The sequence below is a fragment of the Rhincodon typus genome, chromosome 23, assembly GCF_021869965.1.
Source record: "Rhincodon typus isolate 14 chromosome 23, sRhiTyp1.1, whole genome shotgun sequence".
Classification (NCBI taxonomy): Eukaryota; Metazoa; Chordata; class Chondrichthyes; order Orectolobiformes; family Rhincodontidae; genus Rhincodon; species Rhincodon typus.
Genome location: NC_063354.1, coordinates 8,106,409 through 8,125,475, shown reverse-complemented (window position 1 = coordinate 8,125,475; position 19,067 = coordinate 8,106,409). Strand labels below are relative to the sequence as shown.

Genomic DNA, 19,067 nt, shown 5'->3' with positions numbered 1-19,067 from the left:
TTCACACTTAATTATCAAACGCGAACCTTGAATTGTTATTTGATTCACGTCAACGAAGAAGTTAACATTTTTCCTTTTGAGAAGTTATTGTTGGCCTTCCTCAATGTCCATGTATATTAAAGCTTGGATCAATGAAATCAAGATTGACTACCCAATCCTTGCTTCCACTTATTATGGAGGTCACATTGGAGGATTTGCGCACATTAATTGTTGGCGCTTTTTAAGTGAAGGTATTCAAATTCATGTTTCTTAAGCTAGGGAGAATTGGACTTAGCAGTTTTGCATTAATGAAGAAAACATTCTCTGACATTTCAGAAGTCTTTGTATCTAATTGTGTTATAGTAATAACAGTGATTACGGCTCAGCCACATAAAACAATGTTTTCCCATGGAAAGGGTTACCCCACCATTAATAGCAATTCCACAATAAAAATAAATATAATCAAAGACTGGGTGGCACAGTGGGTAGCACAGTATCCTTTAATCTGTAGGACCTTGCTTTGAATCCAGCCCGCAATGTTGGGACAACATCCCCTCTTTCTAACAGTTGTTAAAGGTCTCAAAAGAGATTCAGAGGGTGTGCCGACATAACCTTCCTGCCTTGATGTTGTTTCAACTATTTTCACTAGCTCGCTGGTGTTTTACATATGGGGAAAACTGCAAACGCACAGCTCATTGGGTTTCCGAGTTATTAAATACAGCTCTCAATTTGAACTGAGCCATGCTAACTAGATTCTAGTTTCACTCCCTGCTTTGAGCTTGAAAACAACCAGAGCAGCTTGTAGAGGTAATAATATTGGTATCACATGTGTGCGTGGCCAAGAGGAAATTAAATCTCTAATACCCCCACATAATAGCTTGCCAATGCTCCCCATTCAAATTCTCAGACGAAGAACCACTAACTTAGGCAAAGTACTGAAGGGCATGAGCTGCCTCCAGAACAACTTGGAATGAGCCAGTGCCTGGAGGAATCAGTAAGGCAAAGAAAACACAAAGAGAAATGGAGGTGGTGGGGGGAGGGGGGTTTGTTGAGGAGAAAATAGAAGGAGAGAGGAGGTGGGAAGGACCAGGGACAGAGGGGAGACGACTGGCCTGAGCAAAAAATAACATTCATAAAATCCCTCAAAACTCCAAAAAATATATGGGAAGAAAAGATTTCCTACAATTAATGCAGAACATTCTGTAAACACTCAGTGGGTCAGGCAGCATCTGTGAAAATGTGGAAACAGGAAGGAAGGAGCAATGCTTCAGGTTAAAGATCTGTTGTTAGAACCTGCTGAGCATTTTGCTTTTTATGACCCTCCATAAAATTGTTCAAAACAATATTTATCATCTCTAGCAACATCTATGACTCCAAACAGCCAGAAATGCCAACTAGCAGCTGGAAGAGCTTCAGAGTTTTGCCCATAAATGAAGTGGTTCCATGTTCCAGGGTACTGAATCCATCAGCTTTTGCTTTGGTGTTACTGCCAAAATTCCACAAAGAGCAAATGGAGATAAAAGGAGATCAATTATTTTGCACTCAAACTTTGGCACTGGCATCACGGAGTATATTTCAAGCTGCTGGAATCCCTTTGACATCGGTCTGAACCTCCCCTGCCTCAATATTCACTGAATACATTCCCAAAACATTCTGAGACACTGGGTAAGGCTATACATGTGAGAATAACCCAAACACTCAACACAAATTCACCCTGTCCCCATGCACAAAGATAGATTATCTAGGCATTATCATCTTGCCATTTATGGAAGCTTGCTGTGAGAAAATAAGCTGTCATTTTTCCCTATGATAATACAATGACTACACTTCTATAGGAACTACATAGCTGTAAAACATCTTGAAATGTCCAGCAGTCACGAAATGTGCTACCTAAGTACAGATCTTTCTTTCCTTAGTGCTACTAATTTACCTGACCTAGCCTCCACAATTAGTATCTCCTATGAAACTTTTATTTATTTATTCAAGGGGTGAGGGCTTGGCTAGGCCAGCATTTTTTGCCCATCCTTAATTGCCCAGAGGGCAGTTATGAGTCCACCACATTGCTGTAGGTCTGAAAGCACATGTAGGCCAGACCAGGTAAGGATCGAAGTTTCCTTCCCAAAGAACATTAGTGAACCAGATGGGTTAAATTGTGTGAAAAGTTACTTGAGTTACTTTACTGACCCCTGAGCAAAGGGTGTAACTAACTTCTGACTCATCCTCACTTGTAGCTTCCCTTTTCTGCCACTTCCTTTTGTTGGAACTGGAATTATAAAAATGGGCAACTGTTTTTCTATCATCAAGATCACGCTTGCCTTAAGCTGACTGGACTCCCATTGAAATATCTAACAACAATCAATGTTGACAATGCTTATTGTGTTGTCATAGAAACTATGCTCTCATGTTGCCACTTCTACTACACTTTCATTCATGTAGCAAGACCTTCAAGGTTGACTACAGTGGGACAAGGAGTTTTGAAATTATACGTTAACAATTTTGTCTGAAATAGTCAACAAGATAAATTTATATAAAGGTGTTTATGATGCCTCTTTACACAACATCCAAAGGGATCTTTCCCTACTGACTTTTATCCATCATGATCTACTACACAAAGACTCAAACTTTGATCTGTGCTGACTCACAATCAGAGGATATTTCCAATCCCGCCTCCTCTCAATCATTGTCCGAATGACGGAAGGCATTGCTGATGGCGCGATCTTCTGCCACTTACCCAGCAATAATTTTTTCGGTTGCTGGGTTCTGCCAGGGCATCTCATCTCCTGACCTTTAAAACCTTCTTCCAGAGGTGGTCCACAGCATCAAGTTCCTGGGAGTGATGATCACCAACAATCTGTCCTGGCCCAACCACATCGATGCAGCGGTGAAGAAAGCACAGCAACGCCTCTACTTCCTCAGGAGGCTAAGGAAATTCAGCAAGTCCACAAAGACTCTTTCCAATTTTTATTGATGCACCATAGAAAGCATTGTATCTGGAAGCATTACCATGCGGTTTGGCAACTGCTGTTCCCAAAAATTCAAGAAATTACAGAGAGTTGTAAGCACAGCCCAGTCCATCATGCAAACCAGCCTCCCAACCATTGACTCCATCTATACTTCCCACTGCCTTGGGAAAGCAACCAGCAAAATTAAAGACCCCTCCCACCTGGATTAGACTCTCTTCCATTGGGTAGAAGATATAAAAGTTTGAATATATGTATGAACAGATTCAAGAACAGCTTCTGCCCGCTGTAATCAGATCTTGAATGGATCTTTCAAAAGTTATTATTGATTTCTCTGCAGCTTCTCTGCAACTGTGACCCTGTATTCTGCACTCTGCTCTGCTACCCTGATGCACTTGGTATGGTATGATCTGCCTGGATAGCATGCAAAATAACACTTTTCAATGTATCTTGGCACATGTGACAACAATAAATCGAATCAAATCAAATCAAATTAGCTGAATCCCAGAGGAGTGGTACAAATGACTGAATTTGACACCAAGGCAACATTTGACCAAGGAGCTACAGTAACAATTGAGTCAATAGGAATCAGGGAGAAGGTTCCCCCCTGTTTTCAGTCATATCTGGCACAAAGGAAGATGGTTCTGGTTATTGGAACCCAATCGTTTAATCTCCATCACTGAGGGAGTTCCTCAGGGCAGTGTCCAAGTTCAGCAGCTTCGTTAACAACATTCCTTTTGAAGTATCAGAAATGGGGATATTTCCTGATGGTTGCACAGTGTTTGGTTTCATTCACAAATTTGTCAGATAATGAAGGGATCTGCACCCACATGCAGCAACACCTAGACAACCTAAGTAAGTGACAAGTAGCATTCACACTTCTCATGTATCAGACAATGACAATCTCCCAGAAAGAAAAACCTTAACATCTCTCATTGACATTCAATTACATTATCTTGACCAAGCCTCACTCCATCAAAATCCTAAAGATTAACTGAACTAGCCATATCAACGCTACGCCTAAGAGAGTCGGTCAGGGATTGAGTACTTTGTTGCAAGTGTCTCACCTGCTAATCCCAAAAGTCTATCTGCTACCTACAAGACACAAATCAGGTGTGTGATGGAGTACTCTACACTTGTCTGGATCAGTACAGCTCCAAAAGCAATCAAAATAGCCTGGCAGCATCCAAATCAAAGCAGCTCAATCAGCACCCCATCTACAATCATAACTGTCCACTTTCACCACCATCAGTACATTGTGGATGTAGTGTGGACCATCTTCAAGATGCTCTGTAGTAACTCACCAAGGTTTCTTAGATGGCACTGCCCAAAGCCTTGAACTCTATTATGTCGAAGGACAAGACACCAGGTGGATGGGAACACCACCACTTCCAGGTTTCCCTCTTAGTTTCACATCATCTTGATTTAGAAATATATCATGGTCCTTTCATTGTCACCAGGTCAAAACTGTGGAAATCGCTCCCTGCCAACGCTGAGGCACCTTCACCACTCAGTCTGCAGCAGGCGCCACACCTTTCTCAACGACAATTAGGGATGAGCAATAAGAGCTGCACTTGGCGGAACTACCAACATCCCATAAATGAGAAATAAAAATTATTAAAATCCAGTCATGTTGCCACCTCTATTCATGTTTCAGCAAGCCCGCGATCCCTCTTCTTTGCTTCCACATTTAAAATTTTACTATTTTAAGCGTGTTTTTTATTCTTACTTACAAAACCTTATGGTTGACATTTTCCGGTAGCTAAACTAATGTTGAAGAATGGTCATACTGGACTTGAAACGTTAGATCTGTTTCGGCGTCTGCAGCTGCTGCCAGACCTATTCTCCAGCCCTTTCTGTTTTTATTTCAGACCTTCGTCACGAGCAGTATTTTTCGCCTGTGTTGCTGCCCCCTACCTCAAGGCAGCAATGTGGAGCTCTGACCAAGGTAGAACAGCTGCAATGGCCACTCTACCAGGGCACCATTGTCACAACCATCCGTCCTCCTAACTCAACACCCTCCACCCTCTGCCAAACCCTGGCCTCTAAGTTTTCACTGATGTGATGAGCATGACGATTTGCAAGCCTTGAAATGGAGTCACAGAGGGAAAATGTTTGGAAAGCACTGCCTTACATCCAAGATATTATCGTTTACTAATAAGAGTGACCTCAAAGCAAATGCCTTATGGGACACAGCTCTTCCAGTCAAAAGAAACTTCCTTTTACCCCCATCCTTGTTTTCTGCCTTCTGGGTTTAATGGTTTAAGAACCACAACTCAGGTAGAGTAAATAAAATGAAGTGAGAGAAGCAGAAACAAAACTCCCAGATGACTGCCCCGTGCCTCCCATCTCTGTGTCCCTGTGAGCACATTCCCTTTATTTCTCAGTGCTATAAACACAGACTGGAAGGCTGGGACTTCTTTCACTGGAGTGTTGGAGGTTCAGGAGGTTTATAAAATCACAAGGTGCACAGATAAGGTGAATAGTAAGGGTCTTTTGCCTAGGGCGGGGGAGTTCAAAACCAGCGAGTATATTTTTAAGATGAGGAGAGAAAGATTTAGAAAGGGCATGAGGGGCAGCTTCTTTACACAGAGAATGGTTTGTGTGTGGAATGAACAGCCAGAGGAAGTGGTGGATGCAGGTACAATTACAACATTTAAAAGACATTTGGATAAATTCATGAATAAGAAATATTTGGAAAGATATGGGCCAAGCAAAGGCAGGTGGGACTAGTTTAGTTTGGGATTATGGTCGGCATGGACTATTTGGACCAAAGGTTCTGTTACCGTGTTGTATGACACTAAGCCATCGGAAAATTATGGTCAGACTCCTCAGTCATTTCCTCTGGGCTTACAGGTGAAATCCATCACATCTGAGTGATTTGTCTATCCTAAGTTTCGAATAACTGTTTCATATCATTTCTCTTTGAACTATAGCCTCCACCAAATTTCTTAAAACCACCTCAGCTGGTTGTGTAATCCCAGTACTAACTCCTCTATGAAAGCAAAGATGAATTATTTACCATTTCTGCCATTCCCTCACACACCACTACAAACTGAGTCTCTTCATCTCTTAGCAGCCTGTTTTTCCTATTAATCATCAATACACATCCTTTTTGCCTTACTGGAATATAGTTAATTTGTACTCTTTCTGTCTCCTGTTTAAATATTTCCTGTTAAATACAGTTATGTTTGCCAATTTTTCATTCTCTTTAATCAAGGCTATGTCCCTTTTAATCTTGGTATAATTTGTTTTTTTTTCCCCTAGTCAAATACATATGCCTGTCACTTTTCTTGCTCTTTATTTTTCTTGTATTGAACTTAATTATATTGTGGTCACCACTTCCCAAATGTACCTCTAAGTTGATGTGGTCTACTTGCTCCATTTCATTATACAGGAACAGATCAAATAGTGCTCTTTGCTGGACTAGTAACATTGAAAACAGTCTTGAATACCCTGTAAAAGTCTTTCTTCCTTTTAAATGAAACATTTTCCCAGTCTACTTCTTGAAGAATTGATATCTCACGTAATTAGAAATCTATTCTTTATACAAGCTCCTTCCTGTTCTCTTTCTTATCCCCTAGGAGGGTTTTTACCTAGGTATATTTAGTCACTGATCCTCACTTGCCTGCAGTCACATTTTAGTTATTGGTTTGCATCATGTCTATTTTAATCAATGTTGGTTTCCCAATTTTAGATTTGGCAGTACAGTAAGTTACAATATCAGATGCAGAAGCAAAATGTTCAACTCTGGGAACAGCTGATACCATGTTACTAAGGTTTTCTAGCCAATTAAAAGTTACAAAGTATGCCACCAAGTCACAATTTGCAATAGAGAACAATGATAATAGAAACACAACTATATTTCTGTGTTAGGTTAACCGTTCTGTACTCAAGGTTAAGTTGGATGGCACAGGGCATTCGAACATCAACAAAGACAGTCATGTAGCATTGAGAATGTAGAGTTGAATAAAACTATTCTGTTTAACTGACAATCTCAGTCACATCAGTGTGACGAAGGATGAGGAAAACCACTAACGCTCTAGGATCTACAAGGATATCATAGCAGTCATAAGTATGTTTTCATTGTATGCAATTTCCATGGAATTATTTTCTTTTTAATTTGGTAAATATGCATCAAATCAGAAAAATGTTTTTAGTCATACTGTATGAACATATTGAGGTTTTAATAAGCTGCCCTTTCCTGTGGCACACAGATCATAAACTCTGCCAACGCAAGCAAAGAGAATTATATTTTGCTCATTGAATACAGGAACAAGTTTCAGGGCACTGTTAGTGAGTCTTTTCTACAGTGTTTCAATTACCATACAGAAGTTGCACTGTCTGTACTGATAAAGTTAACACTAAGGCCATGTGCTATCCATAGTTTCTTGTTCCTTCCAGAGCGATTTCAGCAAACTGATTTCACCAGTTCTGGTGAAGCAATCCCTCAATAGGTTGTTGATGTCACAACACAATTGTCCTTCATGCTTAAAAGTTATAACCTTTCACCTATTTTGCAAATGTGATTGTGAAAATTATAGATACTTTGTTTCGTATCAAATGAATGCCTTTGTTCATTTTTTCCAAGTAAGAGATGAACACTTAAACCTATTTTTTACAATAGCAAATCCCCTGTATCATGGTTCATAAAACATGCATGGTTTTAATAAGGTCAAGATGTATTATGTCATGTCATGTCATATGTTCTTCTTTAAACAACAACGTTCAGCACTTAGGAAGTCGACAGACACCAGCGAAGATTCTCAAAACTTACTGATTGCAATATTTTATGTTCCTGGAGAACTGCGTTTGTCCCTTTATACATCTGTTTGAAGTGTGACATAGATCTTTGTGGTATACAAGAATTTTAATAAATACAGAACATAGGGACAGGGTAGGCCTTTCAGCCCCTCAAGCCTGTTGTTCTATTCGGCAAAATCAAGGCTGATCTGTGGCCTAACTCCACATAATTGCTTTTGACCTATATCCTTTAAAACCTTTGCTCAAAAAAACAGTTTATCTCTCTCAGATTTAAAACTAAAAACTGATGTAGAATCAACTGCCATTTGTGGAAGGGAGTTCAAAACCTCTACCACAACTTTACGTGTAGAAATGCTTCCTAACATCTCTCCTGATGGCCTGGCTCTAATTTTTAGACTAAGCCCCCAAATTCTAGAATCTACTACAGTGGAAGTAGTTTATCTTTACCTACCCTGTCTTTTCCTGTCAATATCTTGAAGACTTTACTCAGATCACCCCTTAACCTTCTACATTCTAGAGAAACCAAGGGAGGTGGACAGAGTTAAGATATAGATTGACCGTGATCTAATTGAATAGTGAAACAGATGAGAGGGGTTGAGTGATAAACTGCTGTGTTTATTTCTCCTGAGAAATATGCACCTTACAAGCTACTTTCAGAATAGTTAGTATTTAATGTGTGCCTCCATTGTTGACTGGCTGTGATTATATGACCACTTATATCCATCACAGCTTTTCTGCATGTCTTCATGCAATGGAAAGAAATTTTGAGCCAGCAGCTTACGGCAAAAGTTTCAGCATCCTGCCTGTATATCTTGTTTTACTTACATTGCCTCTGCTGAACAATTAATCAATTTATTAAATGTTTTTGCTGCAAGTAACAGAGACAGATTGTCAGGAGTACCTGGGCCAGCTAAAGCATCATTTCTGAGACCGGTACAGCCCTGTTCTACACAGCAAATTGCACACTCTGCTGGGCAAAGATAATTTAAGAAATCCCTTGCTACGCCTTGAAACTACAAGATTGCAAGAAGTGTAAGAATAAGGAAAGAATATTTACCTAGTTATTTATTCTATTCCACAATCCCCTGTGACAATTCAATAGCACTGTTTCATAACAGCCAGTTGCATTAATCTGGAGGTTGATTTGTGGCACATTGGAACCATAAATGGCCTGATAGCATCATAAATTACTTGAATATCGACCTAACTAACATTGTAACTGAGAAAAGCAGTAATGGTGAATTCATCTAATAGTTAAGCTGGCTATGGTAGCGAGTAACCAAGTGGTCATGAGCAGGATGAATTTGGATTCAATCCAAGATACTAAGTTAGCAAACTTTAGACAAGAAATTAAAAAAGTGGTTTGCAAAGTCTTATCTCGAGCTAGAGAGTGAGAAATCATTCAGCTCTCCCACTTCTCTTTTCTCTTTGGGTTGATTGCTGGAAATGTGTCAATGCAAATAGGAGTAGAATATTGACCCCCCAGGGAAGGTTCTGTTCTTCAGTGACCTTATCGTTGATCTATACCTTAACACCATCCACCTATCTGCCTTGGCTCCATATCCCTTTATACCCTGTACAGATATTTAGGTTAGCCTGTCCCCACACTGGATAAATAACTCATCAACACTTCCTGTCTAAACTTCAGCATGAAGTAGAGCAATTTAGCTGTGATAACAGAACAGTGGAACTATGCCTAGACAAAAGCTAATATTTTAAAACTTATAGAAGGGGCAAACATGGAAGAAGGTTGATAGAAAGAAGTGGTAAAAATCAATATTGATAACTCATTTATTGATTTACAACAACAATTAATTAATTCACAACCTCATTTAATCTTATCAAATTGCCATGATGGTATGGAATTTAATCTTTAATGACCGTGGGAGGTGTGTGAGTTCCAAAGTAGGTTTGAATCCAGCCAAGATCATTTCCATTGCAGGAAATGAATGCGGTTTTCTACACAGAATTCACTTTTATCTCAAGAAGCATTTAATCTTATCACAGTGCATTTCAAAGAGAAAGACTCTCCGTATTGGGACCCCGAAAAGCTCAAACACAATACCTGGTTCCAGCTAGCAGGAGAATCTTTGCATTTTCAAGGCCTTTAGTCAACAGCTCTTTGATAACTTCTTGTATTATCAGCGCTCCCATGAAAGCATAGGCACCTTCAACAAACAATAAGTGATGATTGGTGAGCGCAAACCACAATGAACAGGCCGTGACAGCAGAATCCCACCTTTTAGTTTGTCTCCTCTCTCTCTCCTGAAGGTACTGACTAGTGCAGGGCACTAAAGGACAAACATTTCTACTTGAGCCTTCAGAGTGACTGCTAGTAGCTATTCATCATTGAGCGGCATCAAATCCAAGTCAAATTATGATTACCTGCGTCAAAATCCGGGAATACCCTCCCTAACATCACTGTGGGTCTATCTACAGCACACAGCCTGCAGCAACTTGAGAAGACAGCTCACCACCACCTTTTCAAGGGCAACTAGGAACAGGCAATAAATGCTGGCCAGACAGTGAAACTCATGTCCCACAAGCGATTAATATGAAAACATTCACATACACCAACTTTGCAAGAGAGATCATTAGATAGCAATCGCAACCAAGAATTACAGTATGTTATCCACTGAGGTAGAGCTAGATAAAAGAAATTTAATGTTCACTTTAAAAATTGAAGAGTTTTAATAGAGTGAGTGGGGAAAGTCTATTTAAAATTGAGGTATAAGTGGGAAGAGAAGATTGGGAAAGGTTTATTTACACAGGAAGATGCCATTTTGCCAAAAGGAGTTAAGAGGCATAGAGATATACAGCACGGAAATAAACCCTTTGGTCCAACTTGTCCATGCCAACCGGACAACCTATGTAAATCTAGTCCCATTTGCCAGCATTTGGCCCATATTCCTCTAAACCCTTCCTATTCATATACCCATCCAGATGCCTTTTAAATGTTGTAATTGTACCAGCCTCCACCACTTCCTCTGGCAGCTCATTCCATACATACACCAGCCTCTGTGTGAAAAAATTGCCCCTTAGATCCCTTTTATATATTTCCCCTCTCACCTTAAACCGATGCCCTGATGTTTTGAACTCCCCTATCCTGGGGAAAACACCTTGCCTATTTACCCTATTCATTCTGTCATGATTCTATAAACCTCTATAAGGTCACTCCTCAGCCTTCGACACTCCAGGGAAAATAGCCCCAGCCTATTCAGCCTTTCCCCACGGCTCAAACCCGCAAAACTTGGCAACATCCTTGTAAATCTTTTCTGAACCCTCTCAGGTTTCACATCCTTCCTATAGAGGGGAGACCAGAATTTCACGCAATACTCTAAAAGTGGCCAAACCAATGTCGTATACAGCCGCGACATGACCTCCCAACTCCTATACTCAATACACTAACCAATAAAAGCAAGCATACCAAACACCTTCGTCACTATCCTATCTACCTGCGACTCCACTTTCAGGGAACAATGAACCTACACTCCAAGGTCTCTTTGTTCAGTAACACTCCCCAGGACCTTACCATTAAAGTGTATAAGTTCTGCCCTGATTTGCCTTTCCAAAATGTAGCACCTCACATTTATCTAAATTAAACTCCATCTGCCATTCTTTGGCCCATTGGCTCATCTGATAAAGATCCTGTTTTGCTCCAAGGTAACATTCTTCGTTGTCCACTACACCTGCAATTTTAGTGTCACCTGCAAACTTACTAACCATACCTCCTATGTTCACATCCAAATAAATGACAAAAATCAGTGGGCCCAGCACTGATCCTTGTGGTCACAGGCCTCCAGTCTGAAAAGCAACTCTCCACCACCTCCCTCTGTCTTCTACCTTTGAGCCAGTTCTGTATCCAAATGGCTAGTTCTTGTTAAGACAGAGGCCATTTCACCTTTAAAGGAAAAGAGTGGATAAATATTTGAAGCAGGGAAAGAACAGAGTGACTGGGGAAGAGAGCAGGGCCATGTGATTAATTTTAGATTGTTCTAACAAACAAACTTGTGCAAATCCGACGTTTTAATGCAAGTGTCACTGGTAAGAGTAGCAGTTGTTGGCCAGAAAGTGATGGTAACTGGGTGACTTTTAGATCACCTCAAAGGGCATTTCTATTAATCTGTGACTGGGATAAGAACTGCATGTTTCTTTTCTTAAATGACATTAGAGAACCAGTTAGCTCTTTCTGACAATACAGCTTTCTGGTCACTTGTACTGCTGCCAATTTTCTTATTGAAATGGTTAGATGGTCTACTTTTGACTGTAAACTTGTTTGGTTCAATTAGCTAAATTCACGGATCCTCCAATACCACATCAAAATGTTCATTCATCACACTGACCATTGGCAAGGCACTGGACATCAGAGGATATAAGTCAATCAGATTCTGCCCCAATGCATGCAAACTTTCCAATTCTAATAACTCGACAACAATCAGGATTTAGAACATTAGTTAAAAACACTCTGGTGATCTGTAGTGTCCATGTCACTGTCCTGGGCACAGTCAGTCAACTGAATTCAACTATCAGACTATGACCTGGCACATGTGAATGGCTTAGTGTCACTCCAAGTAATGAGCTTATTCATTTGGCAACCCTACATAAGTTTGATAGAGATACATTCTGCTTAAGACAACATAGAACCAAACAAAAACATACTTTTCTCAGATTTCTGGGATGCTCCACTCCAGACATCACTTGAGCAATAAGGGATAAAACTGAAATATGAATAAGAGTGCAATTAATCAACGTGCCAGATATTATTATTCACGTAGATATATAATGTTCAGTGTCACACAGAATTACACAAGTTTCTTATAGTTGGGAGAAGATGAAAAAGGCTTTCTTATGCCTATGATAATCCAACAAAGCTAGCCCTAGATTTTCCAAGAGGACTTTGAGGGAGGAGAGGTGTCACAGGGAAACAGACCTCTGGTTCTTCACAACAAGGAGGGAGCCATTCACCCTGGTACTTGTTCTCTTAAACTTCCTAATGTATTAAAAGTGAACTGTCTGAGGTCAAGGAGCAGGTCAGCACTGTCTTCTACCCTAGATGGTGTGTGGTGGATAGGATCAAATGACAGTGGCAGAAAAATAACCTACAAATCAGGAGAAATGATGCAGGAGATTATAATTCCCAGTCTGTATTTATGCTATATATATAATATAGAGTGTGGTTCAGTGAATGCACAGGAGTTACTGGAATGATTACATGGCATACTTTGGTGCATTGTCTACCTTTTTGCAGATAATTCTAATTAGAAAAAAATTAAAAATAACTCAATTCCAGTGTAAGAATCACAACATCAATAAGAGTACAAGCAAATTCATTACTCATTTCCCTAGACGGAAATAGTGAAGTCAGTGCTGGTACATGTAATGTGGTTCTATATAACCATTTTACTTCCCCAGGTTTAACATAATTACATTGTTCAATTTTTTCCCTCATGTTCTTCCTTTACGCACAACATCACCCAGAGGTGCAAATGCTTGATCAGGTATGAAAAAGCCCCAAATAAGCATTCTTCCTGTGTGCCTAACCATCAGTGTGGCAAGCTGACTGATTACAGTGGTGATTACAGTTAACAGTTCACTCATGGCGTCCAGGTGGCTGTGACTTTTAAATACATGTTGTAGTCTAGGGCTATGGATTGTGATGGTAGAGGTTCCAGTGTTACCTCTGCCATGTGGTTGACCAGGAGTTTCTCCTGCTCTGACTGCCTGCCTTTGGAACGTACTGGAAGGAATTGTAGGTTCATGATCAACCTGCTTATGAATTCATCTTCCTTCGCCATTGAGTCCTGAGATGATGCTTTTGTCTCATTGGCAGGGATGCCACCACTGCCCCAAGGAGATGTTTCAAATTTGACTATGAACCTCAACTTATCCAAAGCCATTATTCATGTGGGAAGTGCTAAACAGGAATTACAAGCAGGAATCCCACTTCACATTTTCCCTCATGATCCAAAGGTACTTCAGCCACTTGTAATGTATTCACTCCTCCCCTAACTTTGATTGATTGACCCAGCACAGAAGAAATCAGGACTCCTGCAATCTGTGATAACAAGGTGCAGAGCTGGATGAACACAGCAGGCCAAGCAGCATCAGAGGAGCAGGAAAGCTGACGTTTCGGGTCGAGACTCTTCTTCAGAAATGGGTGAGGGGAAGGGGGTTCTGAAATAAATAGGGAGAGAGGGGGAGGCGGATAGAAGATGGATAAAGGAGAAGATAGGTGGAGAGGAGACAGACAGGTCAAAGAGGCAGGGTTGGAGCCAGTAAAGGTGAGGGTAGGTGGGGAGTTAGGGAGGGGATAGGTCAGTCCAGGGAGGACGGACAGGTCAAGGAGGCGGGATGAGGTTAGTAGGTAGGAGATGGGGGTGGGGCTTGAGGTGGGAGGAATGGTTAGGGAGGTGGGGACAAGCTGGGCTGGTTTTGGGATGTGGCGGGGGAGGGGAGATTTTGAAGCTTGTGAAGTCCTGCAATTTGTATCATTTTTCATTCATTCATGGGATGTCAGTCTCGCTGGTATCCTCAGGAAACACTCAAGAAGCTTGACACCATCCAGGACAAATCAGCTCCCTTGATCAACATTCCATTCACCACCTTCAATTCAATCTCTCCACCATCGAAACACAGTCACAGCAGTGTGTACCATCTACAAGATGCATTGCAGCAACTCACCAAAGCTTCTTCAACACCACCTTCCAAACCACCACCACCTTACCAACTTGAAGGACAAGGGCAGCAGATACATGGGAACATCACCACTTACCTGCAAGTTCCCATGCAAGCCACACACCTTCCTGAATTGGAACGATCTCGTCATTCCTTTACAGTTACTAAGCCAAATTCTTGGAACCACCTTCCTAGCAGCACCGTAAGAATATCTGCACTCCATGGACTACAGCAGTCCAAGAAGGAAAGAGCTAACCACCACCTTCTCAAGGGCAGTTAGGAGTGGGCAATAAATGCTGGTGCAGCCAGCAAAGTCCACTTCCCATGAAAGACTGTAAAACAAAAGGCAATGAGACACCTTCTTGAACCGCTGCAGATTGTATGGCATATGTACTCCCACTGCCCTGATATATATGAAAGTCCAGAATTTTGACCCAACATGGATGAAGGAACAATGATATACTTCCAAGTCAGGAGGCTGGTGTGTAACTTGAGGGAGAATTTGATGGTTGTGATCTTCCATTCAGCTGTTGTCCTTGACTGTGTAGTAGGTTGAGGTCACGGGCTTGGATATTCAGTGTCAAACCAGGTGTTGCATTTTTGCAAGTCATCAAGTGAATTTGTTTCAAGTTATCTGACGTTGTGTTTAATATTCACACATCATAACTTTTCTAAATTTGGTTCCTAATTGTTTGAGTTGACCAAAACTTACACCATGTTAGCGTTCCACCAATACGGATTTTCTTCTGGCTGAGAAGACAGGATTCCAGTTCCTGTTGAAAGAAAAGCCCCAGAAACATCAGGCCCATGGGCTTAATGAGAATTTGACAACACACCACATTTTTTTTTATATTTAGCGGAACAGTTTGATGGAAACCAGCATTTTGACTTCTCAGGGATATAAAGCATCCATGGTCAATTTTGTTGCATATTGAGAGTGCATATTAGGACAGTTCACCCATGTACTTCAGCAGTTGGAGAATTAGGGCTGGGGTTTCCAGTATGTAATATGATTGCTGAATGTTGAGCAAATTCCAGTGAAATTATGGGAATTTGAGTTACAAATGAATAGTTAATCTGCAAAAGTCTTCAGTCATGGGAAATATCTCAATTTTTATAATGTCAATGTGTGAAATTGCCAATTAAGTCAATCTGCATTAATTGTGGGTAGCCTTCTGTGGTCATCCCTATCCATTAGAAACTAGGTTGACTGATTTGAGGATACTGCAAAACTCTCATTGTTAATGTCCAAAATAAACAGAGGTGGCAGGCAACTAATGACAAGGAAACTTCAATCACAGGAGCAAACAATCAGAAAAGTCATCCCCATATGCAGGACTATTGCCCAGAAGAATCATATCAGACTCAGAACATTAACCCTATTTCTCTCTCCATGGATTCTGCCAGACCTGCTGAGTTAAACCACTATTTTTATTTCAAATATCCAGCATCCACATTGTTGTGCTTTTATTTATTGCTAACCTATGCCTGTTGTCTTATGCCAGTTTAAATCCTGTGGTGTCTAGGAACTTAATGCCTTTATTGTGCTTTGTTCCTTTAAGTTTAAGGGAGAGGTGATGATTATTGAGAAATTTGATGAGTTCATCTAATTCTGCTCCTGTGCAAGCCCAAATACCCCAAATGCTAACTAAACTACGGAAAGTAATGTTATTTTGTCTGTCGTCTATGGATAAGGAGCCCATGAAAACCAAATCAGCCTGAAAATCAAAAAGTGACCCTCCAAGAAAATTTCAAGAGGACCCCTTGGGGAGAAAAAAAGATTTTTTACCCCAGCTTATTGGCACATTAGCTCTGCAGCCAGATAGATAAAACATTGGAAAGCAGAGAGGAGGGAAAGAAATGAATGAGATTAGTGCTTCATCCCATTCAAGTCTCAAAGCAGAATGCCTGTACTGTGTACAATAATAACAGCTTGCATTTATATAGTGTCCTTGACATTATGAAAAGTCCAAAGGCGCTTCAGTGGATCATTTAAATGCATCATATGATTTTTGGCCTTTTTCAAAAAGATTACATGAGTACAGTAATGTAGTCTATGAATTTCCAGTATCTTGGCAAACAGTAAATTGTTATGGAACATTTCTGCAGGGTTTTGGTGATATCATCCACTGAATGCCCTTTCTAATGGCTCTCAAAATGATTATTTTAATGCTTTATTCTTCTGAAATGTTTTTTCTCTGTTGCTTGAACAATAGTGCAGCATTCAAGCCATAATTTCCAACACCAACCTGTTTTACTTCGAGGCCAATTGGTGGAGCTCATTAACCGGCGCATGGTATCATATCGTGTGTCACAGTTCTCTTTGCTGAAACAATACCAGCCACCTGGGAGGAAGAAGCAAACAGCAAATTCAACTTGAAGTAGAACAATCAGCACGAGACATCTGTGGGTTAGAACCCTACCAATTCTGCTCTCCAGAAATATCAATAGGATGTAAATACTAGATGTCTATGAATAAAAACCGATAGTATTGAAAAAAGAGAAAAAGGCGGGTTAATGGTTAGCTTTAAATGCCTCATCAGGACTGGGAACTGGAAGATAAGTCAGACATTTACTCATGAACAAAAAGTGGATGGGGAGGGTCAGGAAGAGGAGGAAGGAAATGGGTTGAATGGCCCAATAAGGTTTTGTTTTGGACACTGTTGGTTGAAGTGTGATGATCATCTCAATGAGGTGACTAAACGATATCAAAGCATCAGGGCATCTGTAAGGGATAAGTTGGAGGTGAAACAACGCAGGAAAGAAAATGGGACTAAAAGTTAAATACTGCTGAAAATCTGGGAGAAAATTTTGAAAACATGAGCCATTTGTAAATACATTCGAACAATAAAGCAGAACAACACCTCGGCAGCAAATCCCCAAACAAGCCACAGAGAGAGGAAGCCCCTGCATACCCCCAATTCATATGACTCAGAAACTAGCTGGTATGTTATAAAACCTCTGACAGCCAATTGGTGATGGAGGAGCCCAGAAGTCAATCTTAATAGAGCTGTAGATTTTATTTACAAGTGAAACATTATAAATGTAAGGCTCTGAACTCTTCAACCCACTACCAGTGTCAAACCAATGGTTCCAAATTTTCTCTTTAAAGTGGCACAAAATCAATACAATAAGTGAAACATACTGAGGTAATTATAAGCTCACTGGCAAATTTTACAAACACATGCCAAAATGAATAAACTTTAAATCTCTAAATTAACAATGACAACAGTTGAATTAAAATATCCTCAGTACCAAATCCAAAAATACTAATGTTTTATTAGTACCCCTGATATGCAATGCCTTCTGTCACTGAACAAGATCCATGCAATTTTAATTCACTTAAACCCCATTCCCTTAGGGTTAAAATCAGACCCGCTATCTCTCAATTACAGAAACCACTTCCAGCATTAGAGGTTTTGAGAAGTGGATGACACAAACTAGGCATTATTTATCATCCATCACTTGTCATGCTAAGGACACTAAGAATCAAACTTCTACCATGGCACTGGAGTCACATATAAGCCAGACCAGGTGGGGCTGTAGGTTCCCTTTTTGAAGAAGCTTAGAGAAGTAGCTGAATGTTTATAGCTGCTTTTGTGGTAATTTTCTGATGCTAAGTCGGGAAATTACCAAATTTATTACATTCCATTTCACAGCTAAACATCCACACCCAAGTTTTTATTTACCGTATTATTGCAAAAACATAATTGGAAACCTTTGCTTGACCCAAATTGCTTTGATGCATTTTTGTTGCTCTTAACTTTAGCCCATCAAACTATTTCCACCATTGTCACTAATAGTGACAGACACATGAAGGGAACATGTGAGATGTGTTATACACTGAGGTGAATAATTAATATTGCAATGGAATCAATAATAGACCTAAGCATCCCTTGTTTAGATAGGGACTCAATTCATATTGGATTATAAATTCACAAGATAGAAAGCTAGGAAGGAGGTTGTTGGGTTCAACTTAAATTGTTCCACACACCCAAAAGGATTTGCACTCTCTCCATCAAACCTCTATCATTCAGTATCGAGCTAAAAATGAACAATTACAAGACATGCTCGTTTCCAAATTATTCCCTGGAACAATTCATAATTGACCAGAAAGATAATGGAAGAAAACTGGAATGAGAAGATTTGATTTAAAAAAAACACTAGCCAACTTACAACAAGAATCTGCATTGATATAGCAACTATACAAAATAAAACACCCAAAAACATTTCACAGGAATATTATTGACCAAGAGTTCATTCTGAGTCACATAAGGAGATGTCAGATGGATGGTAGAGATTTGGATTTTAAGGAAACTTCTTAAAGGAATTGAGAGAGATGGAAGGGTAGAAAGGTGTAGGGAGAGAATTCCAAAGTTAGGGGCCCAGGCAAATGAAGACACAGCCACCTGTACAGGAGCAATTAAAATCTAGGTTGCACAAGAGGGTGGGATTGAGACCTGCCAGGGTTCAGTATGCAGCACTCTCACCTCTGGATCAGAAGGTTGTGAGAGTAGCACTCCAGAAATTTGAGTACAAAAGTAAAGGCCAACACTCCAGTGCAGTGCTCAGTGGGTGCTTCACTGTTGGAGGTGCTGTTTTTGGATGAGATGTAAAACAAGCTAGCATAAAGAAGCTAATTTGAAGAAAAGCAGTGGAGTTTTTACCCTGAGATAGCAGGAACTGCAG

General features: G+C 40.3%; 1 protein-coding gene across 1 annotated transcript in view; it reads right to left on the bottom strand.

Annotated features, from left to right (window-relative positions):
* notum1a (notum, palmitoleoyl-protein carboxylesterase a) overlaps positions 1-19,067 on the bottom strand; it is a 37,063-nt gene that overhangs the window by 12,756 nt on the left and 5,240 nt on the right. The window contains exons 3-6 of the mRNA XM_020513489.2: positions 16,628-16,723; positions 15,091-15,151; positions 12,363-12,421; positions 9,769-9,871 (exon numbers count right to left, since the gene is read on the bottom strand). Of these exons, the coding sequence (XP_020369078.1) occupies positions 9,769-9,871; positions 12,363-12,421; positions 15,091-15,151; positions 16,628-16,723 (319 nt within the window). The remainder of the gene's footprint in view (positions 1-9,768; positions 9,872-12,362; positions 12,422-15,090; positions 15,152-16,627; positions 16,724-19,067) is intronic.